The sequence below is a fragment of the Balaenoptera borealis genome (assembly GCF_965194805.1).
Source record: "Balaenoptera borealis genome assembly, chromosome: 16".
Taxonomy (NCBI): Eukaryota; Metazoa; Chordata; class Mammalia; order Artiodactyla; family Balaenopteridae; genus Balaenoptera; species Balaenoptera borealis.
In genome coordinates this window covers 46,332,579-46,358,114 of record NC_138872.1, presented here as the reverse complement: position 1 = coordinate 46,358,114, position 25,536 = coordinate 46,332,579, and the positions used below count along the sequence as shown (strand labels likewise).

The window sequence follows — 25,536 nt, the reverse complement described above, 5'->3', positions numbered from 1 at the left end:
GTTATATCAAATTCTTTGTAACAGAAATATGTGACTTCACTTTTTGAATCTTTACTTGTCTTCCTGGTATAGGATTCTAGTATAATTGACTTCTACCCGGAAGATTTTGCTGTTGATTTGAATGGGAAGAAGTATGCATGGCAAGGTAAAATTTAGACATTATTCCTTTTCGTTAAAATAATTTTCTCTTGGTAAAACTGTGCACAAACATGATTTATGGGATGAAAGAATTTCTATATTTTGCCATCCAAACTGGGATTAGCAATGATTGATATTCTAATAGTCACACTATGGTAAACAATAAATGGGTTGAAATACATTAATCATATTTTTTATCTCCTTTGTGATTAATTAATGGGACTTGGGACTTGCTCCTTTCAGTCACTGACGCCTTGTGAGGTTGCTGAGCAATGTAGAAACATGAGAGTGTCCATGTGGAGATTTACTTACACTCTGTGGAAACTTTTGAAAAATATATTCGAAATTTAGTTTACATACTTAACATTAATCATACTTAAAGTTTATTTCTTATTTATCTGTACATTATTTTCTCATTCCATTCTGTTCACAGACTTTGTAGAAAGAATGGCAATAAAAATTAGTACTAAATGTAAGGTGATATTTCCCACTCAAAAAATGTGCGATGACAGTAAAACACAAGAAAGTGTCTCACACAGTAAGCCAATTGTTGTTTCACACCAGAGTCCCTTTCAGCAAATCATTTTAACCTCTTCTTCCACCATATATTTTTCTAGAATGATAAGCATGTTTGGTAATACCATGCTTTCATTCTTTTTCCCTGATTATTCTCTGGGGTACAGAGACCAGTAAAATAACTCAAAGAGAACTGTGGAGGAAAAGGGGAATAAATAATAATTTACCAATTGAAATAATTATTTTATGAGATTTTAGGGTTGACTTTTGATTTATGTAGTAACAGGAATTTCATATTACTTTAACAGAATGATAGTGGGAAATGCAACCCGTTGATTGGGGCTGTGCAAGTGTTGTACTCTGTGGGCATATTGTGTTATAGGTAAAAAGATTGGGGTCTTAGGTTGTTTTTGAAGATGCTTTGTAGAGGAGTAACATAGAGGGAGAGGAGGCATAGGAGAACAGGAAGTAGTAAAGTAAAAATAAAGTTATTTATGTAAGTGTTCATTAAATGAATAAGTAAATATATAAACATGCAGATGACTTACTATCACTGTAGTATAAATTGTCCAGAGGAAAAGTAAGGCAGTGCACATCAGTTAGTTTCTCCACACCCTTGCCAATATTTATTTTGTTTTTTGATAATAGCCATCTGGATGGGTGTGAAGTGGTATCTCACTGTGGTTTTGATTTTTCATTTCCCTAATGATTAATTATGTTGATCATTTCTTTTTTCATGTGCTTATTAGCTATTTGTGTATCTTTTTTTGGAAAATTGTCTTTTCAGGTCCTTTGCCCATTTTTGAATTGGGTTTTTGTTGTTTCATTATAGGTGTACTTTATATATTATTAATTTTGATGAAGTCCAGTTTTTGTTGGACTATTTTGTTATTGTTGCCTTTGCTTTTGGTGTCTAAGAAATCACTGCCAAATCCAGTGTCATGAAGCTTGCTCCCTATATTTTCTTCTAAGAGTTTTATAGTTCTGGCTCTTACATTTAGGATGTTCAGCCATTTTGAGTTAATTTTTGTATATGGTGTAATGTAAGGGTCCACCTTCATTCTTTTGCGTGTGGATATCCATTTTCCCACCACCGGTTGTTGGAGAGACTGCCCTTTCCCCACTGAGTGGTCTTGGCACCCTTGTTGAAAATCATTTGAGTGCGTATGAGGGTTTATTTCTGGGCTGTTTATTCCATTGGTCAGAATGTCTGTCTTATGCCAGCACCATACTGTTTTAATTACTGTAGCTTTGTAGTCAGTTTTGAAATCAGGAGATGTGAGTCCTCCAACTTTATTTTTCTTTTTCAAGATTGTTTTGGCTGTCTGGGGTCCCTTAAGATTCCAAAAGAATTTTAGCATGGGTTTAAACTCAGACCTTTAATATTTTTATATTTCATATAAATATTTTCATTTATTAGACTCTGTAGCAAGAACACACCTTTCTTGAGGTTAAATTTACTACTGTTAGGAGATGTCGTTTTTTCTCCATACCTATCTTTAAATCTTATGGAAAGTAATGATAATACTTAGTTAAGTTCTTGCCTAAATTGAGTGCATCTTAAAATGATAGATGATAAAATGTATCTGCGTATTTTTCCAACATTTATTGACCATGTGTACTTACAATTATTATATATAATAATATAGCATAGATATTTCGAATGCTATGTATTTTATATATGAACAGAGAATTTAAGTAATTTGATCAGAGTCACACAGTGTCAGAACTAAGATCTGAACCCGGAGAGTCTGACCACTGTGTTTAACTAAATATTACCACCATTTGGGCTGCCTCTGGGCTGTTGAGAGGTTTAAATGAACCAAAGCATGTAACATAGGAAATAGGTGCTCAAAAAAAAGTAGCTGCTGCTGCTATCATTTTTACTATCATATCATTCTCAAGCACTACCACTGTCACACCTGGGTGTAAGGCGTCCTTCCTCCCTTGGCCAGTAGGGCTCGTTTGTTACTTGTTAACCATATTGCTGTCATTAGCACTGCAAGTTGCTTACTGTTTGGAGTTAGCTTCTGGAGTTGATATTGTAGGAAAGTCTTTCTGATAATTTGTTTAGATCCTAAATCTATTAGGTAGAAAACGAAAGCTAGATAATGTTGTAGTTTTTCATGTTATAACTTTTGTTAAGTGAATGACTAATTACCACTTGAACAACTTTCTAGGTTTTTTCCATCTAAGTGTTTACCAGCTTTTTAGGCCCCATAAAATTCACACTAGAAGTTAGTATTCTCCTTAACTAGGTATTCTCCTTACTTGTAGTACAATTGAAGACGTCTCCTAACTTTGAAAATATGGTAGCTAAATAATCAATGACAACTTTGGAAACCTTTGATTTCTCATCATTTTAAAGGGAAAAAATCACGAATACAGCAGTTTTGAGTGGCAATAGTTTCAAAATTATTTAGCTTTATTTAACATTTCTCTTTGCTATTTATCTTAAAATTTTTATTTGGCCAAAATACTATTTTTACTGTATACAGCAGCACTTATTATGCTTCAATAACTTCGTATAGTTTTCTAGTAATAGATATTGTATTACTGGTGTGTTTCTTTGAAGATTATGCACATGGGTCCAGATAAAGCAATGATCTCAATTCTAGCACACTCCAGGGAACAATTTTCAGCCTGAAAATATTCATCTATTCTACCCGCCCCTAAAGTTAATTTAAGCAAACAAGTGTCTAAAATTTTTGTGTGTATAAGTTAATTATAAGGTCTTAAAATGTAATAGAATATTATGCAATTCTAGAGCTGCAAGAGTCGTTTCAAGTATTCTAGTTAAACAGAACTTCTGAATATTTTTTTTGAATGATCTCTGTACAAAAGAAGAAACCAAGGTCCTAAAAAGATGAAAGGATAAACCCAAGCCTTTGGGAGATTGACTGGTTTGCCCGAGGGCATCTAGTAAGGAGAGCGAGAACAGAGAGAGGCTGGTGTCTAGGTGGCCACTTGTTCATTTAATTTAAAAATTTTATTATCACAGAGTTAAGATCAAACATGGTTTTCCATATGAGCCATTTTAAGGGTGGGAAATTTGGAATTTTTTCTTCTACAGTTGAATTTTGGCTAAAGATTAGAGTTCAGTTCCCGAATGTTTTTATATTAGCAGGGATATTCTACTAGAAATGTTCATTTGGACCAGTTGGAATTTAGGTGACCCTAATAGTTGGGCGGTTGGTGTGCGTTTATGTTCCCAGGTGTGGCTCTGTTGCCGTTCGTGGATGAGCGAAGACTGCGAGCTGCCCTGGAAGAGGTGTACCCGGACCTCACCCCCGAAGAGAGTAAGGCCAGCGCCCCACTCAGGCAGCACTGAGTCTGTGGGACACAGACTTCACGTTTCCTTATAAAATTAGACCATTTTTTTTCATTTGTGAATTTTTCACAAAGGGGGCATAAATCATTGATTTTACTTCTTTGTAACAAAAGTTAAATTTGTTTCTTAAAATTTATTATCTGTAAATTGAATAGTAATTAAATGAAACTTTTAAGTTATAAGTGTTAGATTTCCTCCATCTCCCTTCTTCCCTTCCTCCTCCCCTACCCCCCAAATAACAATAACTTTGCTTGAAGGTTGAGTCAAAAGCATTTGCTCTCAGAGTGTTAACTTGAAATGTTATTTTTCACAAAAAGTGGGATTTTGTCATTAATACTGACAGTTAAAATATTGGGAAATTGCAAGGCTGAGCTCAATTGGAAAATTTATTTAATACCAGTGTAACAAACCTATAGAAATTGTATCTCCGTCAATCATCCTTAGTATAATTTTTGTCCTCAGATGATACAATTTGTGTTTCCTCAGGGAATGTTTATTTCTTATAATAAGAAATTGAGTTCTGTATAAATAAGAAAACTCTGACCCTTATCTTGCAATCCCATAATAATTCAGGTATATTTTAGTAATTTTTTTTTTATAGTCATTGATTTTTGAAACCTTATCGTCAAAGTTTTTTTTTCTTCTGCAGAGACATATCACCTGTTTAGACCTATTATTGTTAAATTATTTTTCACAAACTTTAAGTTTTTAAAATTTAGATGCATCTTTTAATTTTGTTGTCATAAAAATTGCTCTTGCAGGTATAATTGTTTGATCTTTATTCTTTTCCTACTTTCCCCCCAGATAGAAGAAACAGTCTTGGAGGCGATGTCTTATTTGTGGGGAAGCATCACCCACTGCACGACTTCCTTTTAGAGCTGTACAAGACAGGTTCCACAGAGGTACGGTCTCCCTTCCATCATGAAGTGTTTTTAAACAGTATATTTATTTGGTTAATTAATCAGGAATACCTTTTTTAAATTTGGTAAAATATAAACATGATTTACCATTTTAAGCATTTTTAAGTGTATAATTCTGTGGCATTAAGACCATCTACAAAGTTGGGCAACTACCACCAACTGTCTGTTTCCAGAACTTCTTCATCTTCCCAGTCAGAAACTCTGTACCCATTAAACAACATTAAACACTGCCTCTCCATCCTCCCCTCCTCCCAGCCTCTGGTAACCTCTCTTCTTCTTTCTGACTCTATGAATTTGCCTAATCTTGATACCTCACATAAGTCGCATCATACAGTAGTATTTATCCTCTTGTGTCTGGCTCACTTCGCTTAGCATAATTTTTCAAGGTTCAGCCATCTTGTGTAAGAATTTCCTTCCTTTTATGGTTGAATAATATTCCATTGTGTGTATACACTACATTTTGTTTATCCACTCATCTGTTGATGGGAACTTCAGTGGTTTCCACCTTTCAGCTGTTAGGAATGTTACTCCTGTGAATGCTGACGAACAAGCATATGTTTTAGTCCCTGCTTTCCATTCTTTCGGGTGTATAATCAGGACTGTGTTTTTCCACAGTCAATGGATGTACCACCTGAACTATGTCATGGGATTCAAGGAAAGTTTTCTTTGGATGAAGAAGCCATTCTTCCAGATCAGTAAGCATTCATTGTATATAATTGAAATGATTGGGAGGATGTATAGTTAGCATTTTTACTTTGTTGCCTAAATGTTTCATTTTCTAGTAATAATGAGAAAGTAGTGAGAAAACAAAACAACAACAGAATACCCCTGGACTGAAAAAAGACTTGGGGTCAAAGCCCAGCTCTTGGGGCAATCCGCAAGGTCAAAACTATTTTTATAATAATACTAAGGTGTTATGATGCTGTTTGCCTTTCTCACTCTTTTCCTCCCTTGAGTGTATGGTGGAGTTTTCCAGAGGCTAAATGTAGTGTGATATCTCAAGAGATTGAATCTGAAGCGGATAACAGAATCCAGCTATTAAGATAGATACTAAGCCATGTATTAAAGAAAGTCAAAACATAACATTCTTCTCATTTGTTTTTTGTTTTGCTTTGTAAAATATAGTGGTTTTTTCATAAAAATGTTATATAAATTAATGGTAGGTTTATTACTAAATTGTCTTAGGTTTTCAATAATAGGTTTATTTATATAAATATATAAATAAATATATTATAAATAAAATAAATAATAAATAAATATATTATAAATAATAAATAAATAAATATAAATAAATTTATTTATTTATAAATAAATATATATAAATATTTATATTTATTATATTTATTAATAGTAGATATATAAATAAATATTATGTATTTCAATAATAGTATTATCTTTAAATTAGTGTTTAAAAAATTTCTTAGTTTTAATTTTTAATAGGTAAATATTGACAGATATAACCAACATGAACAGAAGTTCTTTGGGGTCCTCAATTGTTAAGAGTGTAAAGGGGCTCTGATATCAGAGTTTGAGAACTGCTGCTCAAGGGTGTATAGATACAGGAATAGAATTGTGGGTCATAAAATACGTGTATCTTCATCTTTTCTAGATAATATCAGGAGGGTTTCCAAAGTGATTACACTATTTTATAATCTGTGTCAATTTGTGAGAGATCCTATTGCTCTGTGTTCTTGTAAACTCTTGGGATTGTCACGACCTTAATTTTTGTCAATTTGGTGGATGCTTGTTGGGATCTTGTGGTTGACAGTTGTATTTCTCTGATTACTAATGAAATTGAATGCCATATGGTATATCTCTTAACTATTTGGTTTTCCTCATTTATGAAATACCTGTTCTGTTTTTCTATTAAGTTATCTGTTCCCTCACCTCCCTCTTTTTGGTTTGTAGGTATTCTTTACAAATTCTGATAAAAGCCCTTTGCCCATAATTGTTTTCTGTTAGTGAGATCACAAGCAAGGAAGACAAGGCCCTTTGTTAAAGATATATACGATTATATTGTTTTGCTGGTGCATTTTAATGATTCCTCAGAAACATAGCAACATCTTGCTTCCACTTATCCAAAAGGTTACAATTCACAAATAGATGGTTCTTCTCTTGTTTCTTTTTAGAATAGTATGTTCTCCTGTTCCCATGTTAAGGGATCTGACACAGAATGCTGCGATCAGGTAAGTTTCCCCAAACTGCTGACATTTGCCCAGAATGCAGCTCTGAACTTGCAGATAAGTTTAAGAAGACTGGTTCACCGGGAAATGGTAGCTGTTATTACAGCAGTGCTTTGAGATTGGAGAGTCCCTGTGTTGCAGACCTCCGAGTAGAGCCTCTTGACTTTAAATTATGTATATTGTTAAGGTTACTGATTTAACAAGCTTGCTTCTCTGCTTTCTGGTTTCCCCTAACAACCTCTAATTCTTCCTGGATTAGAAAAGTGGGAGGTAGAAAGTAGGAGTTTCCAGGAGTAGTTTGCTGTGTATGTGCAAACAGACCTCTTCACCCCGGAGGCCCACACAGCTTCACCGTATTGTACGACTATTTATTACATTTATAGTCGTGGCCCTGCAGATTTTAAAAACAAAACTGTTACTATATTTTGGTTAAGATGAAATAGAATGAATTTGTGGAATTTTTTTATCAACAATTATAAACTTAAGGGGCTAATTTCTGCTATCTGGAAAACTTATACTTCGTTTCTTCAACGGTGACAGCATTTACTACTGAGTATGTAAAATATAATATAGCTATTTAGATAAAAATCAACAAGTAATTCAAGGATTTTGTAAAAGCTGTTCCTGAATACTCCTTTCCCACATTAATTCTCTCATTCTCAGGGAATATTTTGGATTTTACTTAGATTTCTCATTGTGACGTATAAGCATGTTTATTTTCCTGTCTTTCATGGATTTAGATAGCAACTGCCATTCTAGAAAGGCTTTAAAGAAAACCATTGTGAATTTGGAAAATCTTCCTAAATTAGTTGCCTTTATTTATCTCTACCCACGATTTTTGTTTATCTTTGCACATAATTTGTCCTGGCTCTTTGTCTGTGGGCTCTTTTGTTAAGGGTGGGATTCAGAACCGTAAGCCAAGCTGCTGTGCCCACCACAAACAGCCTGGCTGCAGCAGAGCCTGTGTGGACTCTGTGTAGTAACCCCTGGGGTCTTTGGCTCCCAGCCGAGCTTCAGGCCGGTTACTCCCACCTGTCCTCTCTGTTTGCTGTGCTCCTCAATTTCTCAGCATGTTCTCAAAGGTCTTCCTTCACAGCCCTCTAGAAATAGTTAATTCTTCTTAGCTATCTAATTAGGATAGAGACTTGCCCAAGGGAGGAGTTACAAACTTGACAGATCCTGGAGTTTTTGTTTGTATGCTGATATGGTGGTGGTGATTTCTGAGCCTGAAATGGCCTTTGGTGTTGTTTGGTATCCACTATTTTCACAAGATTTATTAATTTATAAAAGAAATCTCAGATTCAGCTGTAAATTCAGGTATATGTTGAATATAACTTCATAATAAAATTGACTTAATTGAGTTGATTTCCTAGAGGTTCGTGAAAGACCAAAGTGTTAACTCGTACCGTATGAGGTGATTTTCAGTGTTTTCTCTGAGGGTTCATGTTGAGGCTGAGATGCAATTTACTGTAGTTTTGCGTGTGTTTGTTTCAGGGTTTCTTGTGTATGCTAGTGGGTTTTTTTGCTTTATAAACAAAAAATCTGAAAAGGTAGCCTCCAGAGTCAGCTGCCAGTTATTTCTGTTTTGACTCTTAATATTTTCCCCCTTCTCTGTTTGCATGCATCTGGTATTGCATTCCATGTTTGAGAAGTTGTTTCCTCACATTGACTTTAGGTAGATTCTTCCCATCGTGTTAGGTCTTATCTGTAGTATTGAGAAAGTATATTTTAGAAGTTATTTAAGTGTCTTAAATTCATAGAAGGATTCTTAGAGAATACAATCAGCTGTTACCTAGGATTTTTTTTTCCAATTCTGATTCCATAAATCGTCCAACATAGCAGTAGTGTAACCTTGAACAGAACTGAGTCATCTCCCTGAGTTTTCCTCGTTCTGCTCTTCCTCCACCATTGTAATTTGCTTAGCAGAGTATTTTAGAATAATTCTTTGTCAAATTTAAATATATAAAACCTGTATATGATTTTTAAATTACAAAAAAGTTATCTTCCTGGTGTAGCAGCACAATTTTCTATCCGTCTGGGGGAGTAGATGCACGCACGCCCCCTTGGTCTCACCTCGGACTCTGTGTCCACACTGGCTGCTTTGTTCTGCGCCCCTCACACGCCTCCTTGCCCATCTCTCCGTTCTGTCCCTCGACCTCCTGTTCCCCCAGATGCCCAGACTTAGGAGCTTTGGCTTCTCACTTTACACGACTCCATGTACCTACACCACTGCTCTGGAATATTTTTTTCTTCCCAATTATTTTTCATATCTGGCTTTTCCCAGTGAGCCTGTTTTGTACTCTCTCCTCCTGGATTACCGTGGTGCTCTCCCAGCTGATTTTTTTTTTACGCCACCTTCCTTCCCACTGAATCTGTTGTCTCATCTTTCTTAAACACTGCCACCCCTCGGCGATCTTTGGTTCCTGCCATAATTTGGTGGAGCCGTGCTCTGTGCCTGAGTCCCCACAGCTCCTCAGGGACGCCTCCTCCTTGCTCTCCAGGCTGGTCCCTTCCGTGTCCCACTCATCTCTGTGCCTTCCTCCCAGTGCTTGGAATGCTCTTCCCTTTGCCTACCCTTCATTGCTTTTCTTCTCAGAGGTAATCTGGGTTTATGTAATCTTTAGAGATGTTTTCATTAGTGGCATTGTCAGATTTCTCTTTTTCTCTCATGGCACCTGGCATCCTTCTAAACCCATGTAAAAGCTTGGCTGTGCATAGTGTTGGAACCCGTGTTTGCCAGAGTCTTCTAAGAGCCCAGACTTACTTCTTCAGAGGACTGCTTCTCAAACATTCTGTGTTCACTTTTGGATGGATCAGGCAAGGGATAGAATGTTTTCTGTCTTCAAGGAGATTTTTTTTTTTTAATGGGATTTATTTATTTATTTATTTATTTATGGCTGTGTTGGGTCTTCGTTTTTGTGCGAGGGCTTTCTCTAGTTGTGGTGAGCGGGAGCCACTCTTCATCGCAGTGCGCGGGCCTCTCACTGTCGCGGCCTCTCTTGTTGCGGAGCACAGGCTCCAGACGCGCAGGCTCAGTAGCTGTGGCTCATGGGCCCAGTTGCTCCGCGGCATGTGGGATCTTCCCAGACCAGGGCTCGAACCTGTGTCCCCTGCATTAGCAGGCAGATTCCCAACCACTGCGCCACCAGGGAAGCCCCAAGGAGATGTTTTTAAAATGTGGATGTACGTGAAGATAGATTTGTAATGTAATGACCATTACTGCCGTGTTTGTAAGACTCATGGTTGGCAAGCAGGTAACTTGAGATCCAAAACCTGAAGAAGTGGAGGACACGGAATCAGTAACAAACTTGATGGTTGGGAACACTTGGGAGGGTTTAACTTTCACTGCCTGTAATACTTCATAGGACACAACTGGTTAACCTCTTCTGATAGGATGTCAGAAAAGACATTGTTAAGTCCTATAAACTCTTTAAGTGCTTTAAAATGTCAAGTATATGGATCGTGAACAGTTTGCAGTGGTTTGCTGATTGAGCATTAATTATGGAATGTATCAGGGAAAGGTAAAAATGAAAAGATTTCTGGAGTTTTCTGCTTTCTTTGTGATGTGTGCTAGCACTCTCAATAGTAGTACTTAAATAGCATTTCTAAGGATAATTCTTAAAGTGAATGGAATTGGAAAAGGTGTTGTGCATTGTGTTTTTTTTCTATTGAGACTTTGCTGCAATATTTTCTTCTTACATCTAGCGTCTAAAGTGCTAACTTGTGATAAAAATAAAAGCACTGTTCAGTTTCCTTACTTTACAACTATGCTTAGGTTTAAAATTTTTAATTTATATTGTCCTTAGTGTGTTTATAAAGACAATTAAATGATTAAAATAATAGAGAGGTTACCTACCAAGGAGGGGATCTACTCTACAAGCCCTCGTCGGAGCTGGTCTGGAGGGTAGAAGCTTATGCTGGCTGAGTCGGCACTGTTCCACCCCGAGGGAGTGGGTGGAATAGCTCCCTCCCCTGTTCACCAGTTAGATGAAACAACATGAATCTACGCACAGTTCTCTGACCTTAGCCGGGCAGCCTGTTGGGTCCAGAGGTTGTTCTGTTAACTCGTCTCCTCCCTGAGGGTGCTTCTGACTTTATCTCCATGTTACTGCTTTCCCTCCCCAGTAAACTCTCCACAATTAATGCCTCTTGTTTCTAATGGTGGGAATTTCTCAGAGTAATCTATATTTTTTTCCCCATTATTTTTATCTATATATTTTAGTATAATGGAATTATTTCCATTATTTTTAATGCTCTACCTATAAAAATTTGAATTACGTTAACCTGAAAAAAAAAACAAAGCACTTTGAAAGTTTGGATCCAAATAAAAAGTTACCCTTTGGGCCTTTGCCTAATGGGTTCCTGCCTAAGTCTGTTTTACTTTTAGGAAGTTTAAGTTGTGGCTGATGTTATCACATTGGAAAAAAGTACAGTAGAGTTGTGCTTTAGCTTCTGTTGTTACTTTAATTTCTAGAAACATAATAGTTCTTAGTATATGTTTTGGGGAACAAATTAAAATACAGAAAATCTCACAACCAGTAAAAGCTTAACTCTTTCTAGGAGAGAAATAAGTCTTCAAATTTTTCTCAAAGATCCAAGGGGAAAGAATGCTTTAATCTTTCAGATTATAAGTAGTGTCCCTTGTCCCTTCAGTGGGGGACCTCCAAACTTATTTTTAAATACTCCTTTTCTGTCTCCCAATGGCTTGAACCGTATTAAGTATAAGGTCACTCTGTTGAGTGCAGTTCTGAGGGGAAGTGGGAGAGATCTTGGAGATTGTTTTCTTATTAGCTTGGAAATTTTTTCCCTTTCAGAGCATGAACATGAATAATGGAATTTTTAAAACAGTTTTATTGAGGAATAACTGACATATAATAAACACATATTTGACGAATAAATGGATTTGTTTTCTCAAACATTAGCTTCAGCTCTCTTATTAAACCTCTTGGAACCGTTGTCTTTTGAGAGAGATTATCACTATGACCTGGGATTCTCTCTTCTCCCTGGGAGCTTGTTACTTGGCTGTTTCTTTCACTTCTTAGTTTCAGCTCTTTCTGTGGGTGCCTTGCAGGTGTTCCCCTAGAGCCCTCACCTAAGCATGATCTTCCTTCCAGCTCCAGCCCTGCCATTTCTTTAGCTCGCCCAGCATTCCCTAGGCTACGACTGTGACCTCCTTTTGGTTCTCGCCCCATCTTTCTAATGCAGTGTGGCCGGGTGGTTCTTTCTGAATTGCATCTTGGATTGCTTTTACTCTCTGACAACTTGAAGTGGCCTTACGTTGTGGTCAGAACAATCCCTTCATGACAACATTCCAGTTCAACCAGGCCGTCTTACTGCCCACTTCTGTTCACATACTTTTTCATTCCAGTCCAGCCCTTCTCAACTGGGGTCCCACCTGAGAATTAAGTCTTGAGAACTTAAAGCATTTGCTGCATGTAATGAACCAGTTTGTATCCTGTGCCTTTAGAATGGCACTGGTTATGCATCTTCCTTGGGAGAACTGAGAATGTACGTAGTCACTCAAATCATTTTTTGTAGGGCTTGTTACTTCTCTCCCAGATCCCCATTGAGAAGGCTGCTCCAGTTAAACAGAGCTACCACTTTCCATGTCTGTTCCATCCTGCAGCCAGTCCTGTCCCACCTTCAACCATAGCCTGTTGGGTGCTGTTTTCCTTGGTCCCAGGTGAAAGGCCCGCCTCCCCCATACATACATGCATTTAGCCCACGCTCACAAGGGCGTGTGTGTGGAAGGCATGTGCACTCACATGCTTTGATTCAGCGTCTTTCCTGTGCCTGTTGTTGCCTTTTCCACTTTCTTCCTTATTAAACTGTTATTAAACCTTTTCTATCTATTTCCCCTATTAGAAGGGGAGGCAGGCTCCATGCTTGGTCAGTGTTGTGTCCCTGCTCCCACCATGAGCCCGTGTATGCAGTGGGCACTCTGAAAATTTGTTTGGTAAACTGCCGAAAAGGCCTGCTGACACTGAGAGAACTATTTTGAGATACTTTAGTTGCAAGTCTTGCTTTATCACCAGATTTCTCTCTCTCTCTTTTTTTTTTTTTTTTGGCCACGCCACGTGGCTTGTGAGATCTTAGTTCTCCAACCAGGGATCAAACCTGTGCCCCCTGCAGTAGAAGCTCGGAGTCCTAACCACTGGACCGCCAGTGAAGTCCCCAGTTTTCTCTCTTTACTATGTATCTGCAAAGCCCTAACAGACCCAGATACCTACCTATCTCTTTCTCTCTCACCCTCTTAAACCTTTCATATACTGCCTGTCATGCCTGGCCCTGCCCTAAGCCATCTGGAATAGAGAACATCTGAGATAAAGACAGTTGCGGTGAAGAGTGAGTTCGTAAGAGGAACAGATTGAATAAATGAAGTGTTGTTCAGCTGTTCTTGAGCTTACAGCATCTTTATTATAAATGAAACTATTTTTGTGTACTTCAAATATACAGGTAAATCCTACTGCAACGAAAATTTCTCTGTAACAGATGGGCCCTAATTATTTTAAGTGGCAGTATTTGAAGAGGAAAAAAAAGTTAGCTATCTAAAATGTCAGCCAGTTCAATAAAACCTTTTTTCACTGATTGCAACTGTAATCTGTAATCTTTGGAGGATCTTTGGAGAATATAAAAAAGCACAAAGAAGGAAAGGAAATGGTTGAGTGTACAAATAACCTTTTGGTGAATGTGTGTCTAGTCTGTTGCATGTGTACTTTTCCCATGTCATTAAGTATTTTGTTACTACATTTTAAAAAATATCAATTGAGGATACCGTTTTTAGAAAGAACCATAGTTTCTTTAACCAGTCCACTATTGTCCATACACTTAGGTTTTACAGTTTTTCAACATTATGAATACTGATGTTATGAGCATCCTTAAGTATAAACCAGGTGCGTATCCAGAGTCCTAGAAGAGACATTGCTGTGTCAGAAGGAAGACTTGTGTGCTTTGGGAGGCGCGTGCACACACCCCCCACCAGAAAGGCAGTTTGGCCCAGCTTGTTAGTCTGAATGTACAGCCTTCGTGTAGTGTTCAAATGGTGACTGTTAACATTATCACAAACACACATTAGTAGAGCAGGATACAGGCTTCCAACTGGGAGGTTTTGTGTTTTTTCCCCTATGGATTATTTGTGTTCTTTTTTTTTTTTGATTTTGCAAATGTTTCTGTTGTTGTTTGCATCTTTCTTGTAACAAGAGCTGATCTTCTCTAAGATGCCAGAGGGAGGGTCTTTGCCATGGACTGAAAAAAATGAAAGGTGTTTTTTATTTTTTGTTGTTGCAAACCTCTTGGACCTGTCTCTGATATTATACTGGAATTTCTCAAGAGTTGGGTGGGCAATGTCTTGTTATTTCTCTGTGATCACTCACAATTAGCTTGAACATGACTCTTGCACAGAAAGTTACACGAGGGCCATCCTGGAAATTAGTGGCAGTTTGGTGAGGAAGATGTTTAGCCATTTGGCAATTTGGCAAAATCCAGTGACTAAGATCATTTTTGGAGAACACTTTTGAATTTTAGTTATTCTGTTTAAGGGTCAAAAGTACCTAGTTCCCTGGTGGCCTAGTGGTTAGGATTCCAGGCTTCCACTGCCGGGGCCCAGGTTTAATCCCTGGTGGGGGAACTGAGATCCTGCAAGCCATTGCAGCGTGGCCAAAAAAAAAAAAAACCTAAAAAAAATTAAATAAATAAAATAAAGGTGAAAAGTACCAGAGTTTACATGATAGTAGTTAAGCGAGGCTAATCCAGTATAATCATTAAATTATGTATTGTTCTCTTCTAGTATTAATTTTAAAGACCCACAGTTTGCTGAAGATTACATTTTTAAAGCCGTAATGCTTCCGGGAGCAAGGTAAACAATAATGCATTTATAAAACTCTCTAGGTTTATTTTGTATAAACGAAGTTCATCCCTATAACTAAATTTTGTATTTTCAAATGGTTAGAAAACCTGCACCGGTACTGAAACCTGGCGACTGGGAGAAATCCAGCAATGGGCGGCAGTGGAAGCCCCAGCTCAGCTTTAACCGGGACCGGCGGCCCGTCCACCTGGATCCAGCGGCCTTCAGGGCTTTGGGGTGAGTGGTAGGTTTTTCTGTGTGTGTATTTTGCTTTTTCTGGGTCTTCCACAAAGCATTAAGTCAGCATTTATGCCACAAATATTTAAGACCATTAAATACAACTATTCTGCAGATATTTTAATGACTTTGATACTTTTCTGCTTTTCTTCGTTTTTTAAAATTCACTTCTGTTTCTTTGGTCTATATATTGCTTTACGTGTTGCTTGAGAATTCCGTTATTTTCTCTTAAGAGATTTTGCTGTCTAGAAGACCGTTATTTCAAAAGAAAAAAACGTGCTCTTCACCCTCAAGAAAGTTCTGGCCGAGTTCATGTCCGGGTGTCCCCAGTACCTCTGTGCAGAGCTATCAGCTCCTGGGCTTGTACCCAAGCACTGATGTCTCCGTGCTGCCTTAATGTGTTTCATGGCCTGTTAGTCAGGTTGAGTCTCTTTTAAAGATGTCTGCTGGCCATTTGTATCTCCTCTGCTGTGAATTTCTGATTTTTATCCTCTGCCCTTATTAGCTATCAAATTGTCTTTTTCCTAGTTATGGAGACAACCGTATATAAAAGAGGGGGCTTTGAAACAGTAACACGTAAAGCTGGGATAAAAAGAGCAATGTGCTGGGGTAAATATTAATGAGTTATCATCTATGAATTGATGATAACTCATAAATAGATATTTCCAATTCATAGGAAAACCTTAAGATTCAAAATGGGATTTAGGCAGTAGGTTACCATCAGCAGCATGTACTTTATACAGTGGCTAGTAAGGGACAGTGGGATCATGGGCTTTGGATCCTAAACGTCTGGATCAGATGCCTTGTCTACCACTTGATACGTTTGTTCACGTTACTGAACCGCCCTGTGCCTCCATTTCCTGTGTGTAAAATGGGAATCATAATCACACCTACTTAACTCATGAAGTTGTTGTGGGGATTAACTGCTTAGGATAGTTTCTATTGTGGTTGTTTGGTCGTCTGCATTCTTAATAGTAAAAGAAATGCAAATCTAAAATATTCTTAAGATTTCTTTTTTGCATTATTTCAGCCATTTTGGAAAGCAACATAGAAATACCTCTAAATAGAGTTTTAAGTTCTGAAGGTACTCTGAACTTTTGATCCAGATTCCTGCTTATTGGTATTGATCCTGAGAAGATATTTTAGAGGAGCCTAGTTATATGCCCAGATCTCTCTAGGCATTGTTGTCTGTACTACTGGTGCTAAATGGTGGACTGGTTTAGTAAAATATGAGATATCAACATGTAAATATTCTATAGGTATAGATGTTAACACCTAGGAAGACTATGAAAGATATAGGGAAATGTTTGATATATCAGTAGTAAACTGAAAATAGTAAGATATAGAGTAGTAGTATATACAGTTGACGCTTGAACATCTCTGGGGTTAGGGGCACTGACCCTCTGAGCAGTCGAAAATCCTCAACCGTGTATTGTATAGGACTCTAGTATTTACTATTGAAAACAATCCACCTATAAGTCGACCTGCACAGTTCAAACCCACGTTGTTCAAGGGTCAACTGCATAGTGATAGCAACAGCATGGGTCTTTGAGGACAAAACTAAATATAATGCAAAAAAAGAGAAATAGACTCAAATTATTTTTTGCATAAAGTAATTAATAAATATTTACATGATTATTAAAAATCTTTGGTGTGATAAGTGAATATTTGCTGTCACCATTATCAGGTACTGTTTTGAACTTTGTCCATTATAAATCTTTTAAATTTGCATTGTCTTAATCAGATCTAGTAGTAAAAAGATGGCTGCCAGCATTTATTTATTATGTGTTAGATATATGTCTATATAATTGTTTTGCTGGCTGGGGGATCCTTTTATAGCCATGTTATGCCCAGAGGCTCTGGAACTGGCGTTTACAGCAATGCTGCACCACCACCTGCGACTTACCAGGGAAACTTGTACCGGCCACTGTTGAGAGGACAAGCCCAGATTCCAAAGCTTATGTCAAGTAAGTTTTCAGTAATGGATTATTTTACCTGCTAAATTAAGTACTGCAACAAAGGGTGGCTTCTGATCTTCATTGCTAAAAAGATTTATTATGTCAGTGCAAACATACTGGACTTAAAAACCCTAATGTTTAGAAGAATTATAAGAGAATACTTCATACAGACTTTCAGACATTTTTATCTGATCTGTATATAGTTAATTGAATAATATGAATTGGATTTCTTATTTTCATTTCTAAATCTGCTTCTGGGTGAACATATGCAGAAAAAGGTATGCGAAACAAGCTCCTGTTTATTCCATTAATACAGGTAATGGGGCAATTAAATCAGGTGCGGTAGACATGGAATTGGAATTACTTGAAAGACAACAGTATCTGTTTCTTAATTCAAATTGTATCTTAGTAACTGCCTAACATAAAGATGGGCGTTGCCTTAGGTAGAAATATGCCTTTAACCTTGTGGTTCTGTGAAGACTGTGGCCTTTCCTTGACCCCTTATAACTTGTTTTGTGGGCAGAAGTGAATCAGAAATGTTAACTATGAAAGTGATTATATGGCATTTGGATTGCAGTGGAAATGGGAGAAAATAGTTGAGTGTTGGGCTTCACGGATTTTGTATTAATTTTAAACTGTATCCCCATTAACTGTTGTGTCTGAGCTCTGTGGCCGGGCTCATTTTCAGGGAAGTGTAGGTCATGTGCCAAGTTCTGAGCCACTTTCTTTGTGAAGCCTGTGCTTCTGCGTTCCGCGTTGTCTGGTTGCTGCCCCACCAGCCAGCCCCTGCGTGGGGAGGAGGGAGACAGTGCGGCGAGATGCTAACATTTGTTAAATCCAAGTGTCGTAGCATTTAAGTTTTTTTTCTGAATGTTTCACATAGTTCATAAAAATTAAATTTAGAAAAAACAGGAAGGGCTACTGTATTGCAGAGAACCCTCAGAACTCCTTTTAAACCAAAGTTACACCTGTCAAAGAGAGAACCAGATTAAAGTGAGGATTGTTGGAAAATATTTATGCTTTGTACTTAGTATTGTTTTCATGCTGATTTAGTTACAAAACCATTTTTAACCTGAAGCCCTGTAAGAAAGGAGTTCTGATGGTCTCCTTCTCTCAGGGTCCTGTTTTCACTGTGTTCTGTCTGTCTGTCTGTCTGTCTGTCTGTGTGTCTCTCTGTGAGGCTTAATGACACTGAATTGTTAGACTCCACCATGAAATCTGTGGACTTCAGCGGTTTTATTCTATTTAGTGAAGGAAGCACAGAAGGGGCACAGGGTTTAATGGGCTTCTTGGAGATCTTCTCGGTACAGTAGTTCCCTCAGCTGCTTTCCCCCGAAAATTTAGCAATAGCATTTCTGAGTATTTCCATGTGTAATGCATGCAGAATATGTATCAATATGTACCACATACAACAGAAAAGTCTAATCACTTTGAAAGAGTTACCTGTGCCCTGAGATCTCACAAGTGAGCGATGAGAGCATCTCCAGCTAATTGTTAAAGCCAGCTGTTTACTCACACGTTCCTTATCAGTTCCTTTTTCCTTGTGGCTCTTTGCCATTTATTTCTATCTCTACTGGTATCAGAGCTTCCAAATACAGGGACAAAATGAGATGCAAGTGCTAGAACCAGCTATAATCTCTGTGGCTTAGTTTAGCCAGTATTTCTCAAGACCATGGTTGTGGGGAATTTCTGAGGTTGTTGCATTGAGTAGACTTTCCGAGGTGTGGCAAGAGGTTTGAGTAGCAAAGGTGAAAGCACGTGCTCTGTGTTAAGTGGCTTCCTTCCACCTCCTGTTTCCTAAGGCCCAGTTGCTGGCCTGCTGCCACCATAGTTTATCCAGATGGCACCTGGACATCTTACTTAAAACTTTGAAGTCTTTTTTTTTCACTAACTTAAATTGACTTATTTTTAATTTGTAAAGTATATCAATACATTATGGGTTTGATGTGCTTGCTGTATTTTTTCAAATATACATCAAAATGAATACAACCACGAAGAGAACAAGCTTGTTCATGGACCCCCAGAAAATCATCTTCTGTACCACCTGTGATATGTACCACACTTTGGGATGTATTGCCTAGATCAGTGGTGCTTAATCAGGGAATCATAGGCCATATGAGAATCTGTAAAAGTCATGGAGTCCCTTCCCAGAAAATCACTCAGTGTGGGATTCATATAAATCCAAGTACTGCATCCGAGGTCCCCTTCCACCCTGCAGGATCCTGCCCCAACAGTAAGAGAAAGAAGTCAGAAAGTTCTTTTATTTATCAAGGTCATACCAGAGGTAAAGAATTTCATACCCTTTGGGGCCTGCAATTCTAGAGTTCTTAGTTTGCCTTTTTTGGAAACAGACAGCTCTTGTCAGCATCTGGGCATTTTATTTAAAATAGTGGGGTCCCGTCTTCCCTTTTATTACTTTGACTAACTCCTCATTTGCTGTTTTATAGCACTTAATTAGATAAAATTTGTTTATACTTACAAAGAAGCTTTGATTAGAAACTTTGATTAGAATCTGTTCCACTTAGAATCTCTTTAATTACATCGTTAAAAAATAGGAAATATGCTTTGTAAAGTAGGGATTCACTTTGAGCAAGAAACAAGTGGCCCTCTCTGCCTGGTGACTTGTAAACATCGAGTCACCTGAGGATCAGTGCTGGGACTCTCATTGTATTTAACATATCTTTTCAAAGGGGGTGGGGATGGGAGGAGTGAAAAAGTTTATGGAAAAAAATCAACCAGGATGCGATATTTAAATTGAGCCAACAAGGGGGAATTTGGAATACTCCAGGCTGAGAGAAAATAATGAGCTTGAAGTACATTGCAAGTACTCAGGTGGTATTAAGCTTAGAATATAAAATTAGTCAGAGAGTATGCACTGGAACTGATTATGAAGGTAGGGAGGCTGATTTTTTTTTTTAACTGATGTTTTAAATGTATGTTAACTGTAATACATGTTAGTTAAATAAAATATGGTGTATAATAGTAAAACATATTTTAAAAACCAGTAAATCCATGATCCTGAAATAAGCAGTGTTTCTTCTGTTAATTCTTCATATATGCAATTTTTGAAAATTAGGTTATTATACATATGTTTTCACATATACTTTTTATTAAAATGTAACATACATAAAATGCCAAATCATAAATGTACAGTTTTATTTTTATGAAATGATCACAGTCATGTAACCACCACTCAGATCAAGAAACAGAAAGTTGGGACTTCCCTGGTGGCGCAGTGGTTAAGACTCCGCGCTCCCAATGCAGGGGGCCTGGGTTCGATCCGTGGTCTGGGAACTAGATCCCACATGCATGCCTCAACTAAGAGTTTGCATACCACAACCGGGGAGCGGGCGAGCCGCAACTAAGGGGCCCGCTTGCCTCAACTAAGGAGCCTGCCTGCCGCAACTAAGACCCAGCGCAACCAAATAAATAAATTAATTAAAAAGTTACTGGTGCCCTAGAAGCCCCCCATTGTGTCCTCCCCCAGGCACTGCCCCTGCCCATTAAAGGCAACCTGACTTCCATAGATTAGTTTTGTCTGTTTTTTTTTTTTTTAGCGTAGTATCTAACAGTCTCTTAACACCGTTACCCTTTTTAAATTTGCCCTTTTTAGTTGGATGTTTTGCTTCTGAGATTTATCCGCCTGTCGCTGTAGCGAGAGTTCATTTGTTCTCATTGCTTCCTGTGTCCCATTATGTGACTGACCGTCATTTATCTGTCGAGTTGGGATAGTGTGGAGTTGGTCCCCAGCTTGGGGGTGCTTGGAACGGACCGCTGTGAAGCTCTCCCGTCCTGGTGCGTGTTGTAAACGCTTCTGGTGGGTCCATTCCCAGAACTGCAGGGTCAGGGCTGTGTGCACGGTCAGCTTTCGTGAGAAGTGCCAGACACGGCCCGGTTTACATCCCCGCAGCAGTGTGGGGGAGGTGCAGCTGCTCCCTGCTCTAACCAGCCCCTGGTGTTGTCGGCCTGTTGGCTTTTAGTCACTCTGTTGGACGGGTAGTGGAAGCTCACTCACGTTGAATTAGACTCTTCTTGGTGACTTGGAGCAATTTTTCATGTTCATTGACTGCTTGGATATCTTTTTTGGTGATGTGCTTGTTTGGGTCTTTTGTCCATTTTTCTACAGGGTTGTCTACCTTTTTCTTTTTACTTTGTAGGAGTTCTTTTATAGTCTGGTTATGAGTTTGTTTGGGGGTTTTTTGTATTGGAAGTATCTTTTTCCACTTGAAAGTTTGCCTTTTCCTTTTAGTGTCATCTGATGAGCCAGCATTTGGGGAAAGTGGGTGAGGTGCGTGTGGGAACTCCTTGTGCTCTTGTAGCTTTTCTCTGGGTCTTGAATCATCACAATAAAAAATCGAGGACAGAGAAATCGTAGATATTTCATGTATTTTGATGTTTTTGTAAGTAATATCTTTTAAATGTCGTTTTCCAGTTGCTTGCTTGTATATATAAAGAGTTGATTTTTGAATATTGACTTTATCTGACAACTTCACTAAAATTCGTGTATTCTGAAAGTTTGTATGTTCTTTTGGATTTTTTCCCTACTCAGTCATGTCATCTGTGAGTTGTGACAGTTTTGTATATTCATTTTCTAATCTTGATGTCTTTTGGTCTTTTTGTTTTATTGCACTGCCTGGGACCTCTAGTGTGAGTCAGTGTAAGTGGTGATGGTGGGCATCCTTATTTCATTCCCAGTCTTAAGGGGAAACCTTGTAATATTTCACTATTAAATATGATATTTGCTATAGTTTTTTCATTTATAGAAGGAGTTTCCTTCTATTCCTTGTTTCTAGTGGGTATTGAATTTTATCAGATGCTTTTCCTCCATTTCTTGAGGTGGTAATGTTTGTTTGTTTTTTTCCTTCTGTTACATGGTGAATGTACACAGATTGATTTTTGACTGTTAAACTAACCTGGCATTACCGGAATAAGCCTAATTGTTTGTGATATATCAATTTTGTGTGTGTGTGTCAGCATAGTGTGGGCTATTTTTTCATCTCTGTGTTATGAAAGATTAGTTTATAGCTTTCTTCACACGTCTGGCCTCATAAAACAAGTTAGAAAGTGTTTCCTACATTTTTGTACTCTAGTAAGGGTTACTGTGAGATTGTTGTCATGTCTTAATCCTCAGACTCACACAAACCACTGAATTCTTCTCCTTTTTTGGCAAGACTTTTTAAAAAACTTTTTAAAGCAAAAAAGTGTGCAGTTACATCTCGTTTCTAGAACCACAACTTGGTTGTGGAAAGACTTGGTGGTGGTTCTGTTTAGGGAGAGATGGTGAAAGTCTGGACTGATCTGTGGCGAAGTGGATTCCAAGTGGAGAAGGTGGGAATGGAGGCACTAAAGGGCTGCGTAGTTGAACGTGCGAAGTGCGGGAGAGAGAAGATTCCAGATGAGGCTCCTTGTGCACTGAGGGCACCTGGGGGACTAGAGAGTTTGGAAGCACAGGAGGATGGAGGAAGATGGAAGAACATGATAGTTCTGATGTGTGTGGAGGTTGAAATGCCTGAAGACATTGATGCCATCTGCCTGGAGGTAGCGATGAGGATCTGATAGCTGCTCAGGAGAGAGGAAATTGGGAATCATATCCGTATAAACCAGAAGTGTAAAAGTTTAAGCAGGATTGGGATAGGTTAAAGATTTCTAATTGCCCTTGGTTATACGAGAACCTAGAACAGCCTGGGGTTGTGAGATTGGACTTCCTAGAAGGCAACCATGTCATTTCACACAGTATTCCCTGATAACCTTTGTAAGAGATGTGTTGGAGAAATAATCGGCCTAATCTAGAATAGTTGTTGCATGGTAGTAAACTGGTCACAGTTGTATGATAAGCACAGACAAATGCTGCCAACTGTCAAGAAAGGAAATTCCATGTTCTGGGATGTTTTCCCCAATACTCTTTACATGTGGCTCAACATAAGATTTGGTTTTTCTTTTCTTTTCTTTTCTTTTTTTTTTTTTTTTTTTTTAGTTTACTGTCATTAAGATTTTTCTGGCATATTTATTTCGTGGTCTCTTGTGACCTCTAGATTTCATATTTATGCAGACAGACCTAATCCTTGTGTATATATGCCAGCCAGTCTGTCCATCCATCCGTTGATCCATCTGTCTACCCATTCATCTCTCTCTATGTATTTTCTGTTCTAATTTGTATCTGATCCCTTACGTTTACATTTATATTTACATATCTTTTTTGAATACAAAGTGTTTTAAGGTAGTATTACCCTTTTAAGAAGAGCAGTGATTCCGGGGGCGGGGGGTTGTGGTGGGATGAATTGGGAGATTGGGATTGACATATATACACTAATATGTATAAAATAGATAACTAATAAGAACCTGTTGTATTAAAAAAAATGAAATTCAAAAAAAATTAAAATAAAAATGGATACAAATGAACTAACTTACAAAACAGAAAAAAAGTAATTATGGACTTCAAAAAAAATGGTCAGATGTCAAAAAGAATTATTTTCTAATGTTTAACTGTTTCCACATTCAATTACTAATGAAGTGAATGTAAAAATCGTATTAAAAGAAAAAAGAGCAGTGATTCCAGATGTTTTACCCAAGATCTTTTCTTATTTTCTCCCCATGAATCTGTGTTTGTCAAGATGCTTACTCCCGAAGTGCGTGTGTTAATAAGTATGTTTATTTTTCCTTCCTGTCTCAATTGGGTGTGTGTAGTCATGTGAATTCTAAACTTTGGTCATATTGAAAGTAGTCTGCAGATCCCCAGTCTTGCCTTCTTGAGACCCTGAGCTTCTGAGCCTCCTGGTTGAGGAGGCAGCTCTCCTGGTCCTTCTGACATAAAATAACATGAAGAGTCACCTCAGCTGATAGCACAAGTGCACGTGAACCATGGAGCAGCATAGTGTGTCGGGGAGGTGGTCCTGGCTTTCCCTCCACCCCTTCATAGTCTTGTGACCTCAGGCAGGCTTTTGTCAGTACTCCCTTTCCTCACGTCTAAAATGGTACAGAGAACACCCATCTCACAAAATATCCACAGTAAGTGAGTTTAAGTTATTAAGTACTTGAAACAGTGCCTGGCACATAGTAGATACTGTGAAAGTATTCAGTGATAAAAGATAAGCATTCCTCTTTATAGAATTTTGAACTTTAAAATTTGTTTAGAAATAGTTTTAGTAAAATTGAGATCGAAACTGTTTAGTCAGTCTTTTTAAATATTTGTAGTATCAATATCATAGCTGGTTTTTCATGTGGTGCAGGGTTACATCAAGGAGAGCCATTGGTCATACTGCCAGCTCTGTCGAGTGTCTGCTGCAGGCATTTCTCACTGTCAGTCTTTGATTTGTCTTTGATGTGTCAGTTTTTGGCTGATGGGTGATTGTCCGGGTACTGGGAACTTGTCAGAGTCAAGTGCAGCCCCAAGTGCTCAACATGAATAAAGCGTTCGCTTCTGCAACCTGGAGAACGTGACATGTCACTTCTCTTCATTTCAGTCGGTAAACTTGTCAATTAGCTGCATTTGAAAAGTGATTTTTGATTAGTGCAATCACTAAACATGGAATCTTTTCCATGATTGCTGCGCTGATTAGGTAAATTGTCACTTGAGGAGCTATTGGTGAAGCCTTGGTTTCTGTGGCCGTAGAGCTCTAGAAAAGGGATACGTTTTTAAAGACCACAGGAAAAAATAAGCTGTCATTTTTTTTTTTCTCTCTCTTGTACCTTTGTGAAGTGCAATTCACTATCTCACATTTTTTTTTCTCCCTCTCAAATGGATCTTTTAGAGCCATATAAATGAATGATAATAAGTTTGTTTTACATTCTACTTCATTACTTCTCAGCCAGGAAATATTTCTGCTTTATGAACACTTAAGGGCCATATATATTGCTCAGAGCCACATGAAGAGATTTGTTTAAAGGTATCCTTGAAATTTGTCTTCATTCCTTTTTATTTTTCTTCTTGGGTTGAAAGCAAGAGATATTTTAAAGTCTTAACACAATTTGCTTAGGTTTTTAACAAAAAACTATAGTTTTTGCATGTGCTGAATTTGTGTGGAAAAAAAAAAGTTGTCCTGGAGGTGAGAAATAGCGAAAGCAAAACAGAGGAGGCAGCACCTGGCATACCAGAATTGGTGGGGTAGGAGCTCTGGCTGTTTTTCTAGACACTTACAGTTATACAATCAGACTACTGAGAAGGGCTCCCCCTCTCCAAAAAAAACATATACACTTAGTGAACATTACATGCCAGTTCTACTTAGAAATGCCGGTGTGTTTAATCTAACACGCAGCGTATTTGGATCTGATGGTGAGGACTTTCCCTCCACCTAATACTGTTCCTGGGAGGAAATATACCAGCTTTTTCCCTGACTTTATATTTCATAAAACATTAGGATAAACATTTCTGAAGGTTTTTCTTAATGTAAATGTGTTTTTTATTACCTTCATT

General features: G+C 38.0%; 1 protein-coding gene across 1 annotated transcript in view; it reads left to right on the top strand.

Moving 5' to 3' along the window:
- The window catches only part of XRN2 (5'-3' exoribonuclease 2), a 77,903-nt gene that overhangs the window by 42,174 nt on the left and 10,193 nt on the right, over positions 1 to 25,536 (top strand). Inside the window, exons 20-27 of the mRNA XM_082360541.1 lie at positions 73 to 145; positions 3,870 to 3,953; positions 4,790 to 4,887; positions 5,521 to 5,600; positions 7,035 to 7,091; positions 14,875 to 14,943; positions 15,037 to 15,168; positions 17,008 to 17,135. Of these exons, the coding sequence (XP_082216667.1) occupies positions 73 to 145; positions 3,870 to 3,953; positions 4,790 to 4,887; positions 5,521 to 5,600; positions 7,035 to 7,091; positions 14,875 to 14,943; positions 15,037 to 15,168; positions 17,008 to 17,135 (721 nt within the window). The remainder of the gene's footprint in view (positions 1 to 72; positions 146 to 3,869; positions 3,954 to 4,789; positions 4,888 to 5,520; positions 5,601 to 7,034; positions 7,092 to 14,874; positions 14,944 to 15,036; positions 15,169 to 17,007; positions 17,136 to 25,536) is intronic.